Source organism: Microcebus murinus, chromosome 25 (assembly GCF_040939455.1).
Source record: "Microcebus murinus isolate Inina chromosome 25, M.murinus_Inina_mat1.0, whole genome shotgun sequence".
Taxonomy (NCBI): domain Eukaryota; kingdom Metazoa; phylum Chordata; class Mammalia; order Primates; family Cheirogaleidae; genus Microcebus; species Microcebus murinus.
Window position 1 is genome coordinate 10,128,386 of NC_134128.1, and position 24,444 is coordinate 10,152,829.

The window sequence follows — 24,444 nt, forward strand, 5'->3', positions numbered from 1 at the left end:
GAGCTACTACAAATGTTCACTTCAAGAATGGGTGATTTTAATGAGGTGATTGTCACAAATACTATCTCCTTGAATCCTATTCTTAAAGGCAGGGGGAAAAAAACCCTTTCTTCTTTATCCCTTTTTGAGATCTTACCCAATTGGCATATGACTATAATGTGAATTCGAAAAGGCCACCGAAAATTTGGCTTTGGGACCAAGCTAAGAGAAGCCTGTTTGCTTTGCATTGGGGGAAATGGGAAAAATAACTAGCAGAATACCCTTATTTCCTAAAGAAAACAGCACAACAAAAAAAGAAGCATGCCCCATTACAGTTTAGGGCATAGATTTGGAAAAAGTTAATGAAAGACAAATAGGCTTGCTATCTTTAAATATTGTCAGATGACAAACAAATGAAAACAGTATGTGTCCCTAATGAGAAACTCAGGTTGACAGACACAAAACAGAGGTGATGTTGAGCCTCATAAGAACAGTCTCATGTTCCACAGTCTAAATCTTAACCTGTCAAGCAAACTATTACAAGAAAGTAATTAGATATTTTATTAAGAGATGAGTAGTGGCTTTTTCCCCTCTTATATAGTTTATAGGCAGCTGTAGTTGAATTTATGCCTAAAACCTCTAATTGCTTTCTTTATGGTGTAAGAAGAATGATTTTTATAAGGACATTTTTACTAGAGAGTCTTCACTGACCAGATGTTACATAAAGGCACTGTTTCTTAAAGTGTGTTTTGTACCCTCAGGCATGCACATACACATGAGAATCACCTGGGAGTTACTGAGAACAACATTCCTGGATCCTGGCACCAAAAGTCTTAATTGAGTAGGAGTGGTGGTGCCCAGGGGTCGCTTCAATGGGGCTTTCAGTCCTCATTATTGGTATTACTTTCCGATGTCTCTTCAAGTCAACCATCATAATTAATTCAAAGCACAAATCTCGTGCACATTTTGAAATTTGAAACATTAGAAATCTTTGCCATTTTTATTAAAATGAAACAGAGAACCTTAGAAAAAGCAGTGTGCATCCTACGCAAACGCAGCTTAGAGAGCCTTTACCAGTGTCTTCCCTTCTTTCCTCTCACCTTCTAAACAGGTCGTTGATCCCTGCCCCTCCTACACAGAAATTCTAGAGCAGCCTCTGTAAGCCAGGAGCAGATATCCACGTTTTAAAGAAGCACTCCAGGCAATTCTGAGGCCAAGTCTGCTACGCATTCTAACATTTTATCAGTTCTCCGGTAGACATCTGCTAAGCATAAAGTGTCAGAAAACATAGTTGCGGTTCAGTTTATGAAAATAAGATTTTTAAAAAAGCCTGAATTTAACAGCAGCTTTTGTTTAAAGCCCCTAGATCAGAGTCTGGTACTAACAGTGCTGAGCTGCTTGGAGAAATGCTATGCGACCAACCATTATACTAAACAACTCGTCACTTCTAAAGGAAAAAAAGAAATACATGCTTTTGTCCTTGACCTGACAGCTGTGCCATCTACATATTTAAAAAAGGCAAAATATTTACTGCATAAGAAATACACTGAAAGAAAGATGCTATTCGGATAATATTAAAAAGGTACTGATTTCTCAATAGGGATATTTTTGCACACCCAGGGCTTGTGTAATTCCTTTACCTCTACCATTGCCTGTCTGGGCACCTTCAGCAACTGGTCCTTAAATCGTTCATTCTATACATTCTTGACTAAATGCAAGAGAGATGTGTGGCTGTCCCATCAGGCCAGTCTTTCCTTTGCTCAATGGGGTATCTGTTGAGGGCAGCCAATAGCTAACTGTCTGCTACCCTATATAGCTGTCCTTTTTGTGTAATCTCATGCTCTGGAACTCATCCTTTCTGGCCTAAACCAGTCCCTGGCCCCATGCCTTCACAGGGAAGCTACCATCTATCCACTGTCCACAAGGAGTCTCAGTTACTCAGAATGGTTTCATGAAGGTATCACTGTGCCTTCTCATCCCATCACCCTGCTATAACGACAGCCTTAAAACCCAGCCAGGTTCCTGCTCCTCTGAGCCCCGATTAAAGATAGATTGCCCAGAATCAGGACATTGCCGTGAACTTAAATATTCTGGAAGACTCTTACTTTCAGAATTTGACTCCTACCCAATTTGAACCCCAAAGTCACTAAGCCCTTTGGACATCCTAATTTAAAAATTGTCCAGCCCCACAGCAAGAGGCGCTCCACCAATTTCTTCCTTACCCATTTCCAATTCACTTCCTCTTCCTCATTGAGCTACTCTTGAAGGCTCAGTGCTTCTTGCTGCCAAATTTGCAAGACTTACAATAACATGTACAGACCACTTACATTTTCCTGTTTCTCCTTAGCCTGGGGAATTTATTTTTAGTTTCTAATTATCATATTGTAAACTACATAGTTGTTAATAATGTAAAAATATGTGTTGATTAATTAAATGGGGATATTCTAATATTCCTAATATGACTGTTACATTTAAATCAAGAATCACAAATATATTTTTCCCCTTCTTTCGCTGCCACATTCATTTGATATTAATTCAGTTTTATCCAGAGAAACCTCAGATATATAAAACCGGAGTTGTGGGTCCTATGTTTTAGGATGTTTTAAGGGTTCAGTATTCATAAGCCCTTCAAAGAGCAATTTAAATAATTTCTCTTCACAAAACAGGCAATTTCATGAACAATTTTCACTGCCTCCAACTCTAAAACATAATAAATTTTGAAATAAAAATAATTATGAAAAAAGCTTCATGCCTTATACTTTTAAAAACTGTTCATTTTGTTTGATAAGCACATATTATAAGATTATATTAAATAAAAACAAATACATACACTGCAAAAATTATTCCCTTCAATTCTTACCAATAAGAATTTTAAATATTAATAGTGTTTGAAAGCTAATACATGGGCACACTGATAATTTGACATGCACAAATGATTGTGAAAATTGCATCCTTCTTATTCCTGATTCATAGCCATCCACCAATTCTCTTTGAGGGTTACCAATGTTAATAGTTTCTTATATATCTCTCCAGAGATTTTACTCTTCACTTGGAAGCACATACATGTTTCTTCTAGATTATTGCAGAGATAACTTTTGCATATATAATACATCTGTCTGTATACATTTACTACACACATACTATGTGTATATGTAACATTGTTCTGCACCTTGCTTTTTTCATTAAGCACACATAAAGCTATCTCATTGTGTTTAAAGGCGACACGGTATTCTACGGTGTACAATAATTTCTTTAACCTGTTCACAACTTCAACTTTCTTACTGATTGGCATTCAGGTGTTTTTCAATCTTTAGCAATGGATAACCTTATATATATTGTTCACAGATGTGTGAATACACCTATAGAATATACCTTTAGAAGTAGAAATCACAGTGCCAATTATACATTTTATATTTTAGTAGAGAATAATAATTGTCATCAGCAATGCTTGAGAGTACATTTTACATTTTTCTCCAAACCTTAAAGAGAATATTGTTTTTTAACCACTTCGGTATGAGCGTCGACTATAGTGGATAGCCACAGATGAACTGAGTGTCGACTTTAGCCGATAGCCATGATATGACTTTTCTAATTTTTCATTTATCAAAATAAAATTGTGAACATTTAAAAATAACGTAATAAAAACACATATGCATATGTTACCTATTCTGATTTACATTACAAGTAAAGCTGCCTATAAAGTAAAACAAGCTTTCAGTGCTTTAAATCTTTCCTCATCACACAAGAGCAAAACGGATTCATCGTCAATGCACAGCACAGACTATCGCGTGGACTGAGTGCCGGCTATGGGCAAGGTCTCATGGCTGGTTCAAATCACACAAGTGAAATAGTATCTTATTGTAGTTTTAATTTTCATTTCACTTACTAGGAATGAGATTACATATTTCTTATGTTCAACAGCCATTTGTATTTTCTTTTTTTAATAAACAAACCTTTAATTTTAAAATAAGTTAGTTGTGCAGAAAGTTGCAAAGATAATACTGTCTTTCCATGTACTGCATACATGGTTTATCAGGTAGCTTTGTCAAAATTAATGATGCAATACTGATACAAAAGTATTAACTAACTGCATTCAGATTTCTCTAGTTTTTATATGTAAAGTCCTTTTCTTGTGTCAGGATCTCCGTCAAGGTATCACATTGTATTTAGTCCTCATGTCTCCTTAGGCTCCACTTAACTGTGACAGTTTCTCAAGTTGCCTTTGTTTTTGATGACCAAGACAGTTTTGAAGACTACCGGGCAAGTATTTTGTAGTGAGGTATGGTTTTTTCTGGATTCTTTAAAGATTTTTTCTTTGTCTTTTGCTGCTGCTGCTGTTGTTGTTTTGTTTTGTTTTTTGCAGTTTGAAAATAATAATGCCTAGGTATTGTTTTGGGGGGTTTTCTTGGTTGTTTATTTTCCAGTTGGTGTTCACTGAGCTTCCTAGTTTCATGTCTGTCAATTTTGGACAATTTTCAGCCATTATTATTTCAAATATATCTTCTGTTGCTTTTTACTTCTTTTCTAATATTCCAATTATATGTATGTTACACCTTTTTATTGTACTATAGTTCTTGGGATGGTTTGTTTTGTTTTTTCATTCTTTTTTCTTTTCTCTTTGTACTTCAATTTTAGAAGTTTCTCAGTTTTTAGTGGACGTGTACCTTTGGGTTATTATTCTCTCACAAGGGTTTCTCTAGTGGAATAGTTTTGTTTTGTTCTTCTTGCCTCTTACTCCCTTCCCTGGATAGAGCATTCCTGATCTGATCTATTCCTTGACATCTTGGCTGCTGTGGATCATGTATTTTTATTTTCCCCTTATGTGAGCCAGGAAGATTCAAGCAGGCTGCTCTATGGAGAGAAATGACTTTCCCCAGGCTGAGATAAGCTTTCCCCCTAGCTAAAAAGCTTTCCCTTGCAGATTAGGTCTTTGTTTTGGAGAAGTCTCTGGGTACATTTCACAGTGATTACTCTTCCTCTCCCCGAGCAGAACCATGAGGAGACCTTTCTCTGATCTTTACTGGTAGAAACTGATGTGGTTCCCAGAGGTCAAGTCCACAAAAGTTTAAGGGTCTCCATAAGACAGCAGTCCCCAAGCTAATCTACACTCAAACTCTATCTTTGCTGAAGTTACTATTTAAATGTTATTACCAATTTGTGGTTCCAGTGGCTTAGTGGCTTCTGCTCCAGAGAGGCAGATCTCCGCTGTGTCTCTTTGGATGCCTGTCTATCCAGATTTTGGGGACAGTGGTTTGTCCTGGAATCTCAACTGTCTCATGGGTCCAATAAAAGATGTTGTCTTTTAGTTTGTCCAGCTTTTTCTTGTTAGAACGAGAAGTGACAACTTCCAGACTCTTTATAATGGAGAGCTGACATCAGAAGCTTCTGTAATCCCTTTTTAATAAACATTGTCATTTTCTCATTATTTAGTTGCAATCTTTGCCTTTTTCTTACACTGTGTCTTAATATATTAGGGAAAATATCTCTTTGATTGTCATAAGCATTGCAAATATTTTTCCAGATTTTTATTTCCTTTTTCTTAAATGACAGTATTTAAATGCCATGAATTCTTAATATGTGCAAAATTTAAATATGTAATTTTATCAATATTTTCTTTTTGGTTTCTAGGCTTTGTCTCACTTTTCAAAAAATGTTCTCAATTTCAAATCTAAAAATAATAGTTCTCTAGTTTTCTTCTAATGTATTTTTGTAGTTATAATTTATATTTATGATAAAATAAATCAGGTTAATTTAAATAACATATTTCAAATCCTACAGAAAATAAGAGAATTTAGAATATAAGCAGCATTGTATATCAGTGCAAGAAATAAAAATTTAATAAGTGGTGTTAGTTAAATGAGTAAGCATCTCTATTGAAAGGAAATCAGATTCTTACTTCTTATAATATTATAGATGGATTGAAATATAAACTTAATATTTTTCAACTGAATATTTGGAATCTAGGGAATAGAAAAATAGCCATTCACAATGTCTTCATTTCAAAACAATCAATATTTGCTCTTCTTTCATTCTACTTGTCTTGTACATATTTCTTTTTTTCTCCCCCATATGGGTTCCATGCCCCCATACAGTGCTTCACACCCATTAGTTGTGAGTTTACCCATCACCACCACCTCCCTCCCACCTGTCCGGCACCCAATTAATGTTACTTCCAGGTGAGCGCCTAAGTGTTGATCAGTTAGTACTAATTTGATGGCAAGTACATGTGGTGCTTGTTATTCCATTATTGTGATATTTCACTTTGAAGGATGGGCTCCAGCTCTATCTAGGATAATATAAGGGATGCTAGATCACCATTGTTTTTTGTGGCTGAGTAGAACTCCATGGTATACATATACCACATTTTATTAATCCACTTATGTATTGATGGGCACTTGAGTTGTTTCCACATATTTGCAATTGTGAATTGGGCCATAAACATTCAAGTGCAGATGTCTATTTCTAAATAATTTATTTCTTAAATATCTACCATCATAGCACACTACAATTTTACACCTTGATTATTATTATAAACATTATTTCCATGCTAACACACTAATTTTTAGTTATATAATATTCCACGAATCTTCCTTTTTAAACTGTACATGTTAGGAGTACTTAATAATTTCCAAATTATATCAACAGTGTTATTAGACTTTATCTAATATAAAAGAAATAGCTTTAAAAATTTCCCCAAGATAATCTTTAATTATTGAGAGGTAGAAAGGTAAAAAGGGAAAGTGAGAACAGTAAACTTGGCTTACAAGAATACACTGGAGTAAAAGTTTGGGGAATAGTTGTGTTTTCAAGGCATTTTGGAGGAAACTAATAAATTACCTGAAGAGATTACCAATAATCAGAAGAAGAAGAAGAAGAAGAGGAGTAGGAAAAAGAAGAGGAGAAGCAGGAAAAAACAAAAAAAAAATTAATTTAGAGCTCAATGACTAAAACTTTATAAACAGTAAATTCACAAATGGTAAATTTTATGCTATTTATATTTTATCACAATTTTTAAAATTAGATAGTTTCACTCTATCATTTATACAATTTTATTTTGCAAAATCTAATTGCTTCAAATTCCCTTAATTTTCCATTTTTCTGCAGTTATCTAAAAGTGCTGTGGTTTTCTCTACAAGCTATTAACTAAAGGATGCTTGTTTTTGAATGTAGCTGTGAAAATTGACAATAAACCAATTAAAAGGCCTTTTCTTCCATCTTCTTTGCCTTCAGGAGAAACCTCTCATTTGAACAATAATTCTAGCAGATTAAATGAAAATCTCTCTGTAGCCCTCAGGCTAGTGAAATCAACAAAGTAATCTAAACCTATCATAACCCCATTAGAATTAGCCAACAAAACATTTAGATTTTTTTTTTAGTACTATGTCTCAGAGCTTTGCAGCTTGAAGAGAGAACATGATTTTGAGCTACTTTCACATATATCTTACTGGTTTTCTGTAATGTATTAAAAATATAGGAGAAGATCCTGAAATAAAGGTAGCATTGAAATTATAGGTACACATAAGGAAATCTGCTTCCTAATTTACAGATAAAGCATCACACATGAATTTAACATTTAATTTTGCATTTGGGGTCGGGTCTTCAATACATTTTGAGTTGGATTGTTAGCAATTAAATGAATCTCAAGTCTAAGAAAGGTGACCTAAGTGCTACTGGGGAGATGTCCATCCTGTCCCCATCATTTTCCTCATAACCAAATTTATGCTTTGATGATTTGTCCCTAAAGTTCTTGTTATACAAAGGGAGAAGAGGAAACATGATGATATGTGTGGCCTGCTGATTATAATACTGCTTGTTCACCCAGTTATGAACTATGATATCACAATTAGAGAAAGATTTCAAGATTCTTTCGAGTGTTAAAAAATTGCTAAATTTTGTAAGATTTCCAGGTGAAGTCCCAGAATCCCAGAATGTCATCATGGGTCAGTCTCTAGGAGAGATTCGGAACTGCACTTGGAAATGACAGATGTAGCCATCCTGATAAACTGGATATCCTAAGTTATCTACATGTTATTATACTTCCCAGTCATAAATGGCTGAGCCAGCCTTTAAAAGAAATAGAGATGAAAATGAGTTAGCTTCCTAAACATTCCTTGAGTTCCCTCTTATGCTTGTAGAGAGAACTCCAATGAATGATATCATTAAAGAAAACAACAGAGAAACTACTCTAATAAATAAGCACAAGCTTTGCAAAGAAAGCTTTTTAGAAAAGAATAAAGGAGAAAACTTAAATGCAAAAAATTATAGTAATAATATATAGTAATTATGTAGAATATTTTATGAAACAGGTATCATTAACATACATTAATTTTACAAATATCTTTATGAGCCATGCATTTTCATTGTGTCATTTTTCAGGTAAGAAAACTGAGAAAAGAGAGATTAAGTAATTTGGTGAAGATCATATAGCTATGATTGGCATGGCTTATGAACCAAGGCATTTTGATTCCAGAGTCTATGTACCTTAAGCTATGTGCCTGACTGCTTCTCTGAGAAAACGAAGTTCAATTTTTGGCTTTGGTAGAAATTGAGGGAGCTTTTTTGAATTCATTCCTGAAATGGCCAGGGTCAGCCCTGCACTGTTTAATACTGCTTTCCTTTATTTTCCAGGATTGGACAATGTTAGAGCACTCTGCCATATGTTGTTACCAAATTAATTAAACAGTCACTTAGACACCATTTATTTTCAATTGGGTGATGTATTTAAGCATCTGTGTAAAATTGTTATTTATCTGAATTATTTCTGCAGTGACTAGGAAAGGATGCAAGCAACATATTATCGCCCATGTTTCAAATACAGCCTGGATCTACTGGAAGAAGATGAATGGTGCTTTCTAGAGACAAACATTCCTAAGTGAATATTCAAGTGCTAGTGATAAGTGGAATCTTCTGTAGCTGTCATTATGGCACCAAAAGGGGATGAGCCTGGGAAATCTGCTTTTTACCCAAATCCTCATCTCAGCTGGTCAGTCTTCCCCTATTCATATCCCCAACCATGATGTTACCCACCATGTGCCAATGCACCTCTCTCTTTTGTTGATTTATATTTGTCCTCTCTCATTCTACCCATATTTCTGCCTCTGGTATTTTCCCTGCTTTTTCCTATTGACACAGTTTTAGACTGGGTGGTCCCTCTCTGGGTCTCCTACTGGCCTAATCTCCAACTACACTTCCCACTCCCAGCCCAGGGAGCCAGTGCTAATGAAATACAAGTAGAAACAGGTGCTGGTGAATATGCAATTCATGAAGCCACAGAGACATTAAATGTAGCAATGTTGGTGACACTGCTAAATCTACTGCTGACACTAGACAGATTGGGGGAAGAGTAAATTATCAACGGGTACTGCCAAGACAAACTCTTAGGTGTGTGGAGGTATATAGCACAGAGAATCACTTAGATGCAGCAGATCAGACATCACACAATTTATCTTTCCATCCAGAATCCTTGAGAACTGAACTTGTTACCTTAAATTAGTGAACCAAATTGGAATGGATTTACTTTTGGCCAGGATCTTTCTCGTTAGTGCCTTCCCTTCATGCATAGAATTTCCAGATACTCCACAACCTCTGCTCTCTGTTAATAATAATAATGAAGACAAAATAACACCATTCACTTTCTTACTAGATTCAGAAAGTTAATGGATACATCAAGGTCTGTTTTATGAGGTTTTACATTTGAAAGAAGATGGGGCTGGTATTTATAAATCAATCATTATGAGTAATAACTAACTTTCTTCCTATCCTAGAAAGCCTTTTATTCTTGTTATTAATCAAGTCCCTCTAAAAAGCATGAAATATTATTTGGGACTACAATTAAAATATTACTATTTAAAAGCCAGAACAAAAAAGAAGCTGGAAGATTTGGTAATATACTTCCTGAACCCAAGCAAGAGAATATTCATTACTTTACAAAAATATCTCTTATTGATGGTTTAACGGGAAAAAGCAAAGGATTATTAACCAGATATACCAGAAATTACTCTAAATTTGAATTTAATATACTATAGCTCATAGAGTAACAGTTGTTTTTCTCTTGGGAGGGAACTTGGTAGACTAGGAGGCAGAGGAAGAAAGATTTCATTTTCTTTTTTCCTGTTTGAGTTTTTTAATGTCCATGCATTAGTTTTTCAAATATCAAAAATTTATTACTTAGCAAACATTTTTATATTTTATTAGTTACCATGTGGCAAATGAAATAAAGTGGACCTAAAATTTTAAAAAGTTTTCTTATGGAATCTGTAAGTAGAAATTTGTGGAGAAAGGAAGAAGGGGAAAGTCCTTTATATGATCAAGGTAAGTGACACATTTTCATCATTAGCTTTTTAATTCATGTCATCTTTGATTTTAAATCTCATGTCCAACTGCCTGCAATTCCACACTTTATTTTAATTATGAATTGACATCTCTCTACATACATCTCTCTACACAAATATCTGAATAACCTCACCTCTTCTCTTCCCCATTAAATAAAGTAGCAATTAACCCACCCTACCCACCTCCAACTCATCACGGTCATATGTACCCCTGAGGGACTCAGGTAAAAATATCATTACTAGTGATAGCTGCAGAAATCAAAAATCAAATCCTCAGACTTAAATCTATATTCTGAACCATTTAAAGGATAACATTAGCAGCCTAATAATAAAAAAGAATCAATTAAAGTATTCATAGAAAGAAAATATGCAGTGTGATATGTGAACAACACATCTTAGTGATACCATTAATGAAAATATTTTTATGAAATGCACAGAGGACTAGTTTTCTAATGTCTGAAATATTTGTATTCTAAAGTATTTTTAAATAGCAAGATAAATGAATGCTTTCAGATTCTGCTATCAGTGAACCAGAAAATAAGATGGTATTTCCAATTCATTTTGTGCATTATTAGTATGGATGATTGAAGCTTTTGAATATTAAAATACCTAATAGGCAAAATTTTATTTTTGTAGTTTATAAGTAAATGACTGGGTGTTTAGTTTTAATTTATATTTTTAGCTGGAAACTTAGGTTTACTCATAAAGAAATGCATATAAGATACAAAGATGGGCCATAGTGAATTATGTATGTGTCTATATTTTTAAACAACTTTCTGTTTTCAAATTATGTTGATCCCAGCAATAACACAAAGCATTATCTTGAAGTTAATTTTAGTTTTAAATAAATTTGTGTCCATGTGAAGAGAGAGAAAGAGATTTTAAGGAAGTATGGAAAATAGCAAACCAGTGAAGTAAGATGAAGAGGATTGCGGTTTAAAGCATCCCCTTTATTTATTTGCACAGCTTGTCTTCACCATGAAAACTTTTCACTGTGCTTTTTCCCACACCCAGTGTAGAATCAGGTTCAAAAAGGATTTGTAGACACAGTCAAAGAGAATTGGCAGTCAATAGAAGTGACATCTATGTGTTTCCACTTAAAAATCCCTGCCCCTGATCTATTTGAAATGGCCTGCAGTCAACTTTATAAAACCTGACCTATGGTTTCCATTTTTCTTCCAAGCCTCCCATGGTTAATAACCTTTTTAAGATTTGTAAGGCCAGTGAGCATTTGTCAAATGGGACTGTCTGCTTATAACATCGAGTCAATCACAGAAGAGATCCATCAAAACATTGGTTCAGAAGTCCTGTAAGCTGTTCTTAGCTGTATTCACTGCATTCTAATGGATCCTTTTGGCTGGAAACCTTTCCAACCCAATCATTAAACAACTCAAATTACGTGTCTTGCACTGGCTCCTTCTCTCCTTTCCTACCCACCACCCAACCTAGTTCAGGTACCATAACCCACAAAGAAGTGCTAAAAATCCTGATAACCACTTTGTCTGTCTTCCAACCCCTCCCTCACCCTACCCTGCCTTCCACTGCCAGATTAGTCCAGACCTACCCTCTATTCTAAGAAACCCAGTGCTTGTTGAATCTCATTCAAATTCCTAATGTTCAAAGTACTCCCATCACTCTTCCCATCTCCCTGTTGATAGACTCTTATTCCAGCCCTCCATTGAAGATACATTCATTTACTGGACAGCCCTCCAAACATACTCCATATGGGCTTGGAGCTGTCACTCAGCCCAGCATCCCCTTGTTTGGAATGTCCCTTTCCTCAAAAATGTCCCTTTCTCAAACTGCCTGTCTGCCTACTAAACATCTACCTTCCTTTAAGATGAATGTCAAAGGCTACTCCTTCCCAAACCTATTCTTGATTAATTGGGCCAGCAAGCATAGGTAGTAATTTTTAAAGTAAATTTCTGCTCCTCAGCTCTTGCAGTTAGCCTTCTCTTCCTGCTTATTCACATCATACCCCTTCCGCTTCTTAGATTGTAAGGTCCTGAACGTATCTTATCCTTCTTAGTATACATTGAAGCATCTTGCACAGTGCCTTTTACAGGGGCTTAATCAATATTGACTGAATGAATGAAGAATGAAAGGGAAAGCATGCTATTTATTTAACTAAAAACTTTTACATGAGATTCAGGTTTCATTTTGAAGAAACCCAGGTCAATGTTTAAATTATCTCAGCTATGCTTCTTTAAACAGGGTATTGATTTAGATATGCAAGTTCTATCCTAGCATATTTTAAGCAGAGAAACAAAAGAAGTGTCTTTACATTAGTATTTTCTTCAAAGAAGAAAGATCATACAAGATGTCAGATTTTTCACTTATTTTGAGGATCTTTTCAAAGAAAAGATGATATTTTGAAGTTGTAAAGATGATATAGCCATCTGTTTCAGTTTGATCCTACCCACTCCGCTATGGGAAATATTACTTCATGTTGTCTTACTTCTCGTCTGACACGAGTTGTAAAGATAAAATAATCTGAGAAATTGAGAATGCAAAGCTGTCCATATTTTTACCACAGTGTGTACAGGTTTGGAACACATGTGATTAATAGTTCATTTTTTAAAATTAAATAGAGCACTGATAGTCTAAATGTCAGAAAACATACCTCATGTCCATATTATAAGATCCCCATGTTTATATCATCCTTTATATATGTGAGAGGACAGGATTCATGGCTTACTGGGGCCATCATTCAATTTTATCTTTTCCTTTTTCATTCAATCCTTCAACAACATTAATTAAATGTCTAACAGTATATCAGCACATACATGGTGAGCTCAAAAGGCGTACTCCTTGTGTGCATTTTATTCACATATAGTCCTTTTCTCACACAAAATTTAATAGTTTCACAACTGAAACCACTTGTTTGTTTTTTTGAAACCACTTGTTTTCCCTAAAATCAGCTTTTCTGGTTGATTTTGTAACTGGTGCTAATAGCATCACTCCTCTCCCTTGGTTTGAAGCAGCAGAATCACCAAGACCCTCAATATTTCTCACGCCAGTTGCTGGAATATTCTTGTAATTAAATGTACTATCTCCAGTATTCCTACACTTTAAGGCGTTACACACACAAATGTTTAAATTTATCAAAAGTTCATTACTTATCTAATTAAGAACTACAGACTGCTGATGCAAACTGAACCTTAACTCATTATATAAAATTGTCCCAATCTGCTTTCCTAATGTTACTTTGCCACATTTTTTGTAAACATACTCCCGACTTCACTCACATTCAGTTATTTGCTATCTTGCACTAGCCATTTCCTCATAAGTACATTTACCCAGCATCTTCCTCTCTGTGACATAACCAAAGAAAATGGGACATTCTCCAAGAAACACCTTGAGCAAAAATTTCTCTAGAGTCTTAGATGACTCTCATAGATGTTTGAGTTTTATCATTCCTGGAAACCCATATTTCATCATTTCTAAGGGATTCTCTGCATTTTGCTTTATGTTGTCTAACAGTTCCCTAAGCTATATGCTCCTAACGCAGAAGCAGCTTTATTTATCATCGCTCAGGGTAGGTGCTCAAAAAAATGTTATTTGCTTGTTGATATTTCAGATTCTAAATCTTTTTTCTAAATCCTGTACATCTTCTAAGTCTTATATTAAAATATGGCAAGAATAGCAATGATCAGCATGATTTCTATACCATCCATAAGATCCAGTGAACGAAAGGGATTCTGATCTGTGGTGTTTGGGGTATAGACACTCAGCCTTTTCATATACCTATGATTTCTTTCAACTTACTTCTTCATTTACTGTTCCATCTTTATGTTTTTTACACTCATTCTTCTACTTTCTCTACCTCTGTCTTAACATGAACAGGGATATTCTCTGGCATTTTGCTTATCTCTGCTGGTAGTACTCAAGGATTAAAATATTTCTGACTTCTGAGATATACTATAAAGGATGATAATTGTCTTGCTAGGATGTTGCTAATCTCTAAACTAACATCCCAGTTTGTGGAGAAAAATAAAATCAAAAATTCGAAGTGAATTTCAATGTTTAAGACTCTCACAAGAGTTGTCAGTCAACATAGGTGCATTAAAGGGAAAAACCAGATGATTAAAACTCATATACATGTGGCTGTGTATGTGTGTGTATCAACCATATACATTAAAAGAAAATTAAAAATCACCAACAACTTCTTTAAGCAGCTTTTCTTTCTATCTCTATTCCAATTTCTGCTACTTGTGCAATCTTACCACACTACTGAAAAATAAATTAAAGTTTAAAAGGAGGGCCTGGCGTGGTGGCTCACGCCTGTAATCCTAGCACTCTGGGAGGCCGAGGCGGGTGGATTGCTCAAGGTCAGGAGTTCGAAACCAGCCTGAGCAAGAGCGAGACCCCGTCTCTACTATAAATAGAAAGAAATTAATTGGCCAACTAAGATACATAGAAAAAATTAGCCAGACATGGTGGCGCATGCCTGTAGTCCCAGCTACTCGGGAGGCTGAGGCAGAAGGATTGCTTGAGCCCAGGAATTTGAGTTTGCTGTGAGCTAGGCTGACGCCACGGCACTCACTCTAGCCTGGGCAACAAAGCGAGACTCTGTCTCAAAAAAATAAAAAGAAAGGAAAGCAGAGGTGAATCTAAGTTGAAATTTATTATAACTACATTTGTTTTTCTACTGAAAAGTTTTTCCAATAGTTTATACACTTTCTTAGGTTTTATTTGTACCCAAGACTTTGTGATAAAATACAATGGTTTTCCCAATAAATATCCATCTTGAAATATGAAGTAAATTAAAAATAATAACTGTAGTCAAACTGCAGATTACTTAAGGTGAATGTTTAGAAAATCACTTACCTCCAGTTGCCACAGTGATTTCACGTAGGAAATGGCCATAAAATGGAAAATCGAAGGACAGATTCACTCTCTGCAAGGAACAACACCAGAGAAGAAAATCAATAATGTGGAGCATAGTAAATATAAAATGAAGAGACTTTACTTAAAAAACATATGATGCTTCTACTATGCCCCATTATTATCATAGTTGACTTTGAAAGCCCGAGTCCTCAATGGGGATTAAAGAATATATTTCCTGGTAATTAAATGTTGGAAGTATGTGAAAAGAATAAAGTTAACATCACTACTGCATTTTTGTTGTCCACTGAACAAGCAGTTCAGTCATCATGATGAACAATTTATTTTGGGGTTCTTTTTAGCTTGACTAGTTCCTCCAAAATAATAGAGCAAGATTCATTGAATAAAAATCGAAAGATTTTCTTTTCAATGATTACATATTCAATTTGTTTTCCATACATCCCTTTATGAAAGGCAGTTTTGTGGCAGAAGATGTCTTGCACCTACAGATCTAGACCTGCAGAACTTTTTATTTTTAAAATACAATAAGCTCTTCTGATTTAGTATATTATATCCACTTTTAAAAGCACAGAGTTACAGAATAAATAACACTGGTTACTGGAGAACTACTTTTACTTGGTATAGAGGAAAATTAGAGAGACTTAGAAAGAAAGTTCATAAATTGTACCCTTCTTTTTTCTAAAAAGCAGCCTAAAGCTTTGGCTCTTAATATTTTTAAAAATTATATATAGATTTACATATGTATGTGTGTATAGTATATATGTGTATTTCTATAAATAATATATGTTAAACTTTTTAAAAAAACCAAAACACAACAAAGCAAAACAAAAACAAAAACAAAAAAAAAACTCTAGCTTTTTTGTATGTTTGAAATGATATGAAATAGATGTAGTATTGTTAGGCAAGAAACAGGAAAAATATTAAGTTATAACAAAGATGATCAACTGAAAAGGACCCAGAGAGAAAGTAATTAACTGGTTTAGAGCCCAACTGCACGTACAAATTACCTATAATAAAAGGCAATTATGTTAAAATTCCACTATTTCTGTACTATATCTCTCCCAATATATAAATTTAAAAAAATAAAAAAAAACTATATCTAGATTGAATTTAGCAAATGATTGCTTTTTTTATATTCATCAGAGATTTCTAATGACTTAGTTGGCAAGAAATTAATCACTCAGAATTTACAGTGACTTTCAATTAGGTTTTCTTCCGTTTTTAATGAAAACCACATCTTTATAAAGAGTTTAGCATCAAAAATAAACAAATGGGATCTGATCAAATTAAAAAGTTTCTGCACAGCCAAGGAAACTATCAGTAGAGCAAATAGACAACCCACAGAGTGGGAAAAAATATTTGTTCTCTACACCTCTGATAAAGGTCTAATAACAAGAATCTATCTAGAACTAAAAGAATTAACAAGAAAAAAATCAAACAATCCCATCAAGAAATGGGCAATGGAAATGAACAGAAACTTCTCCAAAGAAGACAGAATAACAGCCTGCAAACATATAAAAAATGCTCAACATCTCTAATCATCAGAGAGATGCAAATCGAAACCACAATGAGATACCACATGACCCCAGTGAGAATGACCTATATCAAGAAATCCCAAAACAACAAATGCTGGTGAGGATGTGGAGAGATAGGAACACTCTTACACTGCTGGTGGGACTGCAAACTAGTGCATCCTTTGTGGAAAAGAATTTGGAGATAACTCAAACAGCTAGAAATAGAAATACCATTTGACCCAGCAATAGCATTATTAGGCATCTATCTAAAAGAGCATAAGACGTTCTATTATAAAGACATCTGCACCTGAATGTTTATCGCAGCAGAATTCACTATTGCACAGGTCATAGAAACAACCAAGTGCCCGTCAATTCATGAGTGGATAATTAAAATGTGGTATATGCTCACAATGGAATATTACTCAATTCTAAGAAAGGACAGTGAGCTAGCACCGTTTATGCTATCCTGGATTAAGCTTAAGCCCATTATTCAAAGTGAGGCTACACAAGATATGGAAAATGGGCTCCACATCTACTCGCCATCAAATTGATATTGACTGATGTTTTAAAACTATGGTGCTCAAATGGTGGTAATGTTCACCAGGGATTCGGGTTGGGGGGAGACCCACATCTTAGGGATGTGGCGAGTATTGTGGGGGGGAAGGGCATACCTCTAACCCTTCTTAGGGAGAGGCAAAGATATACAATGTAACCAAAATGTCAAAAAAAAACCCAAAACTTTTATCAGGTGGTGGGCAGGCAGGAGGGGTGAGGAAGAGAAGGGTGTATACCTACATAATGGGTGGGGTGCACATCACCTGGGGGTTGGACACGTTTGAAGCTCTGGCACATGGGGGGGGAGGGGTGGGAGGGGCAATATATGTAACCCTAACAATATTTGTACCCCCATAATATGATGAAATAAAATGAAAAAAATAATGAAACAAAACAAACAAGCAAAAAAAAAAGTTTATCATCATTTTTATTTTGTGTTGACTAAGAGGAACAACAAGACCCATTTTCACTGCACTAACTGAAATGAGCGGTCACTAATAACGCTAAAATGAAAGTTTTTATGGCAAAATCATTTATCTCAAAGATGTCAGAAAAAAATTTTACAAAGGCATTTGCTTAGGATATTGCTTTCCATCACTCTAATTGATTTCCATACTCATCAGTAAATTGGTAAAATTTACAACTGTTAGCATTCTCACTTCCAGAAAGGAAGTTTGGTTTAAATATATATTAATATTATTACTAACAAACCCTATCAATTACCATCAAGGATGAATTAGCAGGATATGACATGAATTTCTCAGCTGTTGTAAATATTTAAATACATTTAGTATTAGATTAAGACACAGGAATGCATACGTGAATTAAAGACTTTTCGTTGAGGAACAAATAAGTAAAAAGAAAATGTGCTAATAGATCAGTCATCCTGAAGAGCAACATCAATGATTGAAAATGTTTCCCTGTTTAAATGATCAATTTTCCTTAGTTCCCACCATTACCTGCTTCACCCTGATATGGAATAGCGAAGGCAACTTAGGAAGATGCTACCTTCTAAATAGTTGTGGAAATCCATTCATTTCTCTCTAGTCACTATTGACACTCTTCCCTAAGTGTAGGTCTCTATTATTGTAATAACTTTATCATAAGTGTCTTCAAGAGGAGTTCAGTTCCCCTTGAATTCATCCTCCATGCTAGGTAGCATATTACAGCCCCACTTCAAATCACTCACTCTAGAATCCCATTGTCCCCGAGAGTCATGCCAACGTGGTGGACATGAGTTCTAAGGCCCACCCCATGAACTGGCCCCTGCTACTTTACCACTTTCTTCTTCACACTCTCTGCTCCAGCCAGTCATAATCAACATTTTTCAGTTCCTTGAACTTTCCATCCTTAACTCTTGGCTCTTGGTATTTCTACATGACATCCCTTCTGATTAGAATAGTCTCTCAACCTTGGTCAGTCATGGCTTCCATATTCTTCAAGCCTCGGCTTGGTTTGGGTTTCCCCCCAAAACCAACCCTGATATAAGGACAGAGGGGTAGATATTTTGTTTGGAGAGTATGCATAGTAAGCACTTGCTAAAAGAAGTGGGAAAAGTGAGACAAGGAAAGGAAAAAACCCAACAAGTACAGTATTGGGTGTGTTACCATTATAGCCAGTTGGGTCTCTGACCCCGTGGAGACCCTCTGAGAAACAATAAAAAAAATGTGCCTAAGAATCATTTCATTGGTGGTCAGAAGGCTGGGACAGTTATCCCTTCACTCCCACTGCTCCCACTGGAAGTACTTTGTGATTAAAAGTCTGGAGTAGGCCAGCCGCAGTGGCTCACTCCTATAACCCTAGTACTCTGGGAGGCCAAGGTGGAAGGATCACTTGAGGTTAGGTGTTCCAGACCAGCCTAAGCAAGAGCCAAACCTTGTCTCTACAAAAATAGAAAAATTAGCCAGATGTGGTGGTGCATGGCTGTAGTCCCAGCTACTTGGGAGGCTGAGGCAGGAGGATCTCTTGAGCCCAGGAGTTTGAGGTTGCAGTGAGCTATGATGATGCCACTGCACTCTAGCCCAGGTGACAGAGGAAGACCCTGTTCTCTGAAAAAAAAAAAAAAAAATGTAGTAGTGAGTGAAAGGAAACTCAAAGCACAGATTTCCAGCTGGGTGACTGGTGAATCACAGTGCCACCAACTGAGATGAAGAAGAGTGATTTTTGGTTAGGTGTGAAAAAACTTGCTATGTCACTACACTAATTAGTTACGCATCCTTTAACTATATAGTATACAGTTTTTTAAACAACCCCAAACTGAATATGAAACAAAAGACTCTTCTGCAACCAAAAAGGCTAACTGAACCCTGGGCACCATCATAAAGAGCAATTATAAACAAAAAGAAACATAATGCTGAAATTATGGTATAATTACTATACCTTGAACATTATGCTATCTTGAATTTTATTCTTTAAGAAATATTTAATGTAAAGGAAAAAAAAAGATTCGGGAAAATGGTCATGTGAAGACCTGATAAATTGATTAAGAGTCTGGGCAAAACACAGAATAAAAGTTCAGAAGTGAAATGTTAAAGACCATGAGAAGCATAAATAGAATCAACTGAGTTTGCTAACTACTTTCTTTTTTCTTTTTATTTCAGCATAATATGGGGGTACAAATATTAAGGTTACATACATTGCTCTTGCCTTCCCTCCCCCCTCGAGTCAGAGCTTCAAGCGTGTCCATCCCCCTGACAATGCACATTGAACTTATAATGTATATATATATATACCCATCCCTTACTCCCCCCTCCCACCTGCCTGACAACTGATAAATGTTTCTTTTTTGTTTCTTTGTTTTTTGGTTTTTTTTTTTACATTTCAGTTAGATTTTATAACTTTGCCTTTACTTAGCAAGGGTTAGAGGTATGCTCTGACAGTCTATAGAAAGGGGTTAACTATTAGAAAGGGTGGAGAATGGTAATTTTGAGACAAAAAAAAAGAAGTGTTATGTCTTCATCGTGTGGAAGATAAATTTATGAAACATATTTGGTACAAGTATATATTGTCCAGGTGGTTAGAGGTAAATTTACGGCAACTACAGCCGTACATGACTGTGACCGTTAAGGCCATGTCATGCTTTCCTAAAACATGCCCTGTGAAATTTCTAAAATTTCTGTTGGCAACAGACTGATTCCAAGTCTGTCTCATTTATAGTCATACTCCTGGATTTCTAAGTGTGCTTACACTTGTCCTTGACTTTTTTACATATTTTTCATATGCAAATTGCTATCCATTTTCACACTAATTATTATGATCTCTGTTAATTCTTTTTTAATAACACAGGAATTATAATCCTAAATATACTCTGTTCCCATTTAACTTGTTTGCCTATTTCTCAGTGGTACTACAAAGATAAATTAATTAGTCGGTGTCTGCAAAACCCTGAAGACAGAAACCTGTTAATAAAAGTTGAGAATCTGAAGTGGGCACATTTATAATTCTCAAAAACATTTTATAAAATGTCACTAATAAAAAATTCTTTTTGTTTTAGGACAACTTCTTATTTACATTAATAAAGCCATCTTTTTCTGATTCCAAGTCTGTTGATTTCAACTGTATATGGCATAATTCTGTTGAAAGCAGCTTATGAGGAGAAAATTAGTAGCAAGCAAATTTTTTTTTTATTTCAACATATTATGGGGGTACAAATTTTAAGGGTTTGAATAATGCCCTTACTCCCTTCCTCCCACAAGTCTGAGCTTCAAGTGTGACCATCCCCCAGACAGTGGACATCTCACTCGTTCTGTATATATATACTTACTCCCTCCTCCCCCCTTCCACCTGCCCAATACCCAATTAATGTAATTCCTATGTGTCCACTTAGGTGCTGTTCAGTTAGCACCAATTTGCTGGTTAATATATGTGGTGCTTGTTTTTCATTCTTGGGATACTTCACTTAGTAGTATGGGTTCCAGCTCTATCCAGGAAAATACAAGATGTGCTATATCACCATTGTTTCTTAGAGCTGAACAGTACTCCCTAGTATACATATACCATATTTTATTAATCCAGGTAGGGTAAAATTTACATCACTTTTCCAAAGACAACTTCAAAAAGTAAATCAAATAAATTTTGAACCATGTTATTTTCAGTTCATTTATTTATGCCAAGTATTAACTTCAGTAGAAATTGCAAAATTTCAGTAAAAATATATCTGTTTTATTTACATGGATATTTCTAGTAATACTGGTCTTATCTCCAGTAAAATTTTTATATATTTAATACAGAAAAATGCTTGAATAAACATCAGATAACTATGATAAATTTAACTGGGATATAATATATTCTTCCAAAATGCACATAACAACTAATTTTCTTGAAACTGAATAAATGTTTAAATTATTGCAGTCTTACTCTTTTACTAACCATGACACACATGTTACACTCTTCTTTTTTTTTTTTTCTTCACTCTTCTTTTAATGGAAGTAGATGGGGCTTCATTTTTCAATTGTTCTTTCCTAATTTTTGAATGACCTAGCATGATTTTGAAGTCAGAGAGACCTGAAATTACATTCTAGCTTTGGTACTTCGGCAGCTGTGTGATTTCATAAATGATTTAACCTTTTCAAGCCATAGTTTGCTCATCAGTAAAGTCAAGCCATTTCTTTAAAAGGTCATTATAAGGGTCAAATGACCAAATAATACTTGGACCTTCATAACGACAGAGTAAATGATGGTTAACATTATATTATGTACGTAAGAATATCTAGCACAGCAATGATTTATTAAAAAACTAGTTTCCTAAACAAACATAGCTCCTTACTTGATTCCTAATAGCTGCAAATGATTTGATATATATTCTTTCTAATACAAAAATGCATCATTACAAAACTTAAAAAAAAGGATTAAACCAATTCAGGCAAACTTTTTTTCTAACAGAATTGATATCCCAATTAGACTTTATGTTTCTGGGCAATGTTATGATGTCTTCATTATTGTTATATTAAAATAATCATAACTACTGCACTTACAGGTATTAGGAGAATGGAATTTAGTATATCAGACATTAAGTATTTTGCCTATATTTAGCAAGCATGAATGCTAAAATTAGTTGGTAAAAGTACAATGATAATCAGGATAGTCTCAAATCAACAGGCAGCAAGATATTTGTTAATTACAAAAAATAAAAAGAAAATAGTAACTTTACAGTGAAAAAACAGAACCTGGCAGGCATCACCTTAACCAGGTGATCAAAGTTAACATCCCATTAATGAGACATAGTATCATCATGTACCTCCTGATATCATGCACAAAGAAGGAAATAATACCACCTCATTTTTAGTATTGTCAAAAACAAAGACTTATATTTAATCATGAGGAAACAGTATGATACCGAAATAGAATATTGTACAAATTAACTAGTCTATACTTCTCAAAATGGTCACGTTCATGAAAGACAAAGAAAGACTAAGTAATTGTCATAGAGTGAAAGAGACTAAAAGATTTGACAAATAAATGCAAAGTAGGTCCTAGATTGGATCCTGGGTAGGAAAAAAAGTATAATTTGTGGACAGTTAGCAAAATTAGACTAAGGCCTATAGATTAGTTATGACCATTGTACCAATGTTAATTTCTTAGTATTGATAATTATAGTATGAGTATTTAAGGCATTAATATTTAAGGAGCTAGGTAAAAGCTATATGGAAACTCTTTCAAAAATTTTTGCTACTTTTTATAAAATTAAAATTATTTTAAAACAGATTATTACAAAAAAAGAACAAATGATAAATTCAAGCCACCAGTAGATATTGGAGCTAAAATTTCTGTCCAAATACACTTGACTCCCAAACTCTGCATCTTGACTATATCATTCTATCTCTCTTCTTTTATACTAGATGGTTCATTTTCCACTTGTTATCATGCCTTCAATACAAGTGTTTTCTACCTGGAATCCTTGGTGTTGTCAGTCATTCATGTTTTTTTGTTCTTGGTAGACATAATAGCTTAATTTTCATTAAAATGTAATAATAAAAAATGTAATTTGAAAGCAAAGAGATGCATGAAGTCAAAGCCACAAAAGAGAGAAAATCTGAGAAAGGTACAGTGTAGTCTTCTCAGATCAAATGTGCAGAATCACAGGGACGAGACTAACAGAGCTCTATGCTGGGTGCAGCCCTGGCACCATGGCCATACCACCTGTGGTCTGGGAACAGCAAGAGGTCCCTTCTCACCAGATGACTGACTCAGCCTCAATTACTTTTTTTTTTTTTGTCCATGCAAATAAAGTTTTATTGGAACATAGTCAAACTCATTCATTTACATATTGTTTACAGCTGTTTTCTTGCTACAAGAACAGAGTTGAGTAGTTGTAACACAGACTATATTGCCCATAAAGCTTAAACTAATTCTGGCCCTTTACAGATCAAAGTTTGCCAATCCCTGAACCAGATGCACCAATTATAGTTTTGTGAAAAGCTCTGGTTGCAAATTCCTAGGAAACTGTGGTAGATTAAAGATGGCCACAAACTCTTTACAGTTTCTGTCATCAAAAGGTAGAGTTTCTTTTTCTTTTTTTAATTTATTTCAGAGCATGATGGTGGTATAAACATTTTTTTTGTACATTCAGGAGCAGATGCTTCCATTTCTTACTCTCCAAGGATAGCTCCAGGGGCCTATTTTCTAAACTTACAGAACATTTACTTTCTTTTTAAAATTTCTCAATGATAACTGTCATACACTGCCTTTATTCACCTACTTAATTGAAATAACTTCACTTATAAAAGTAATATAAACTGAAAGGTAGTAGAATGATATAAATACAAACATAGATAGAAAACATTAAAATTGACAGGCTTCCACAACTAGCAAATATTAAAGAGGGAAAATTGAATCTGGAAGCACACATTTGTATGGGTAATGGTAATGTGAACATCTTTGGACATACAGTAAGATCCTGCTTCTAGTGTATTCCAAAATAGTATAGCACAGGAGGCAGGATAATTAATAATGCTTTTTACCATGTATGAGTTTTCAAAAAATGGAATGTTAACCAATTCTTACATGCTGGGAGAAGTTGACAGAACATGGGTCATTAATCCAGTGCCTGAAAACACTGGAAACCTATTAAAAGATCAAAATGTTCATGGGCAGGGGCTAATCAATACACAAATATACAGACAGGGAATTGGCTACTCCTTTCAGAAATAAAGTCCATCAATGGGATTGATTTTCTGAGTTAGAAATTCTAACCTCTTCAGCACTTTTTTCATAGCAGA

General features: G+C 34.8%; 1 protein-coding gene across 2 annotated transcripts in view; it reads right to left on the reverse strand.

Moving 5' to 3' along the window:
- Nucleotides 1-24,444, reverse strand: part of PLXDC2 (plexin domain containing 2) — a 381,342-nt gene that overhangs the window by 159,247 nt on the left and 197,651 nt on the right. For both annotated transcript variants that reach the window (XM_012767347.3, XM_012767348.3), the window contains one exon: nt 15,141-15,210. In XM_012767347.3, coding sequence (XP_012622801.1) covers nt 15,141-15,210 — 70 coding nt within the window. The remainder of the gene's footprint in view (nt 1-15,140; nt 15,211-24,444) is intronic.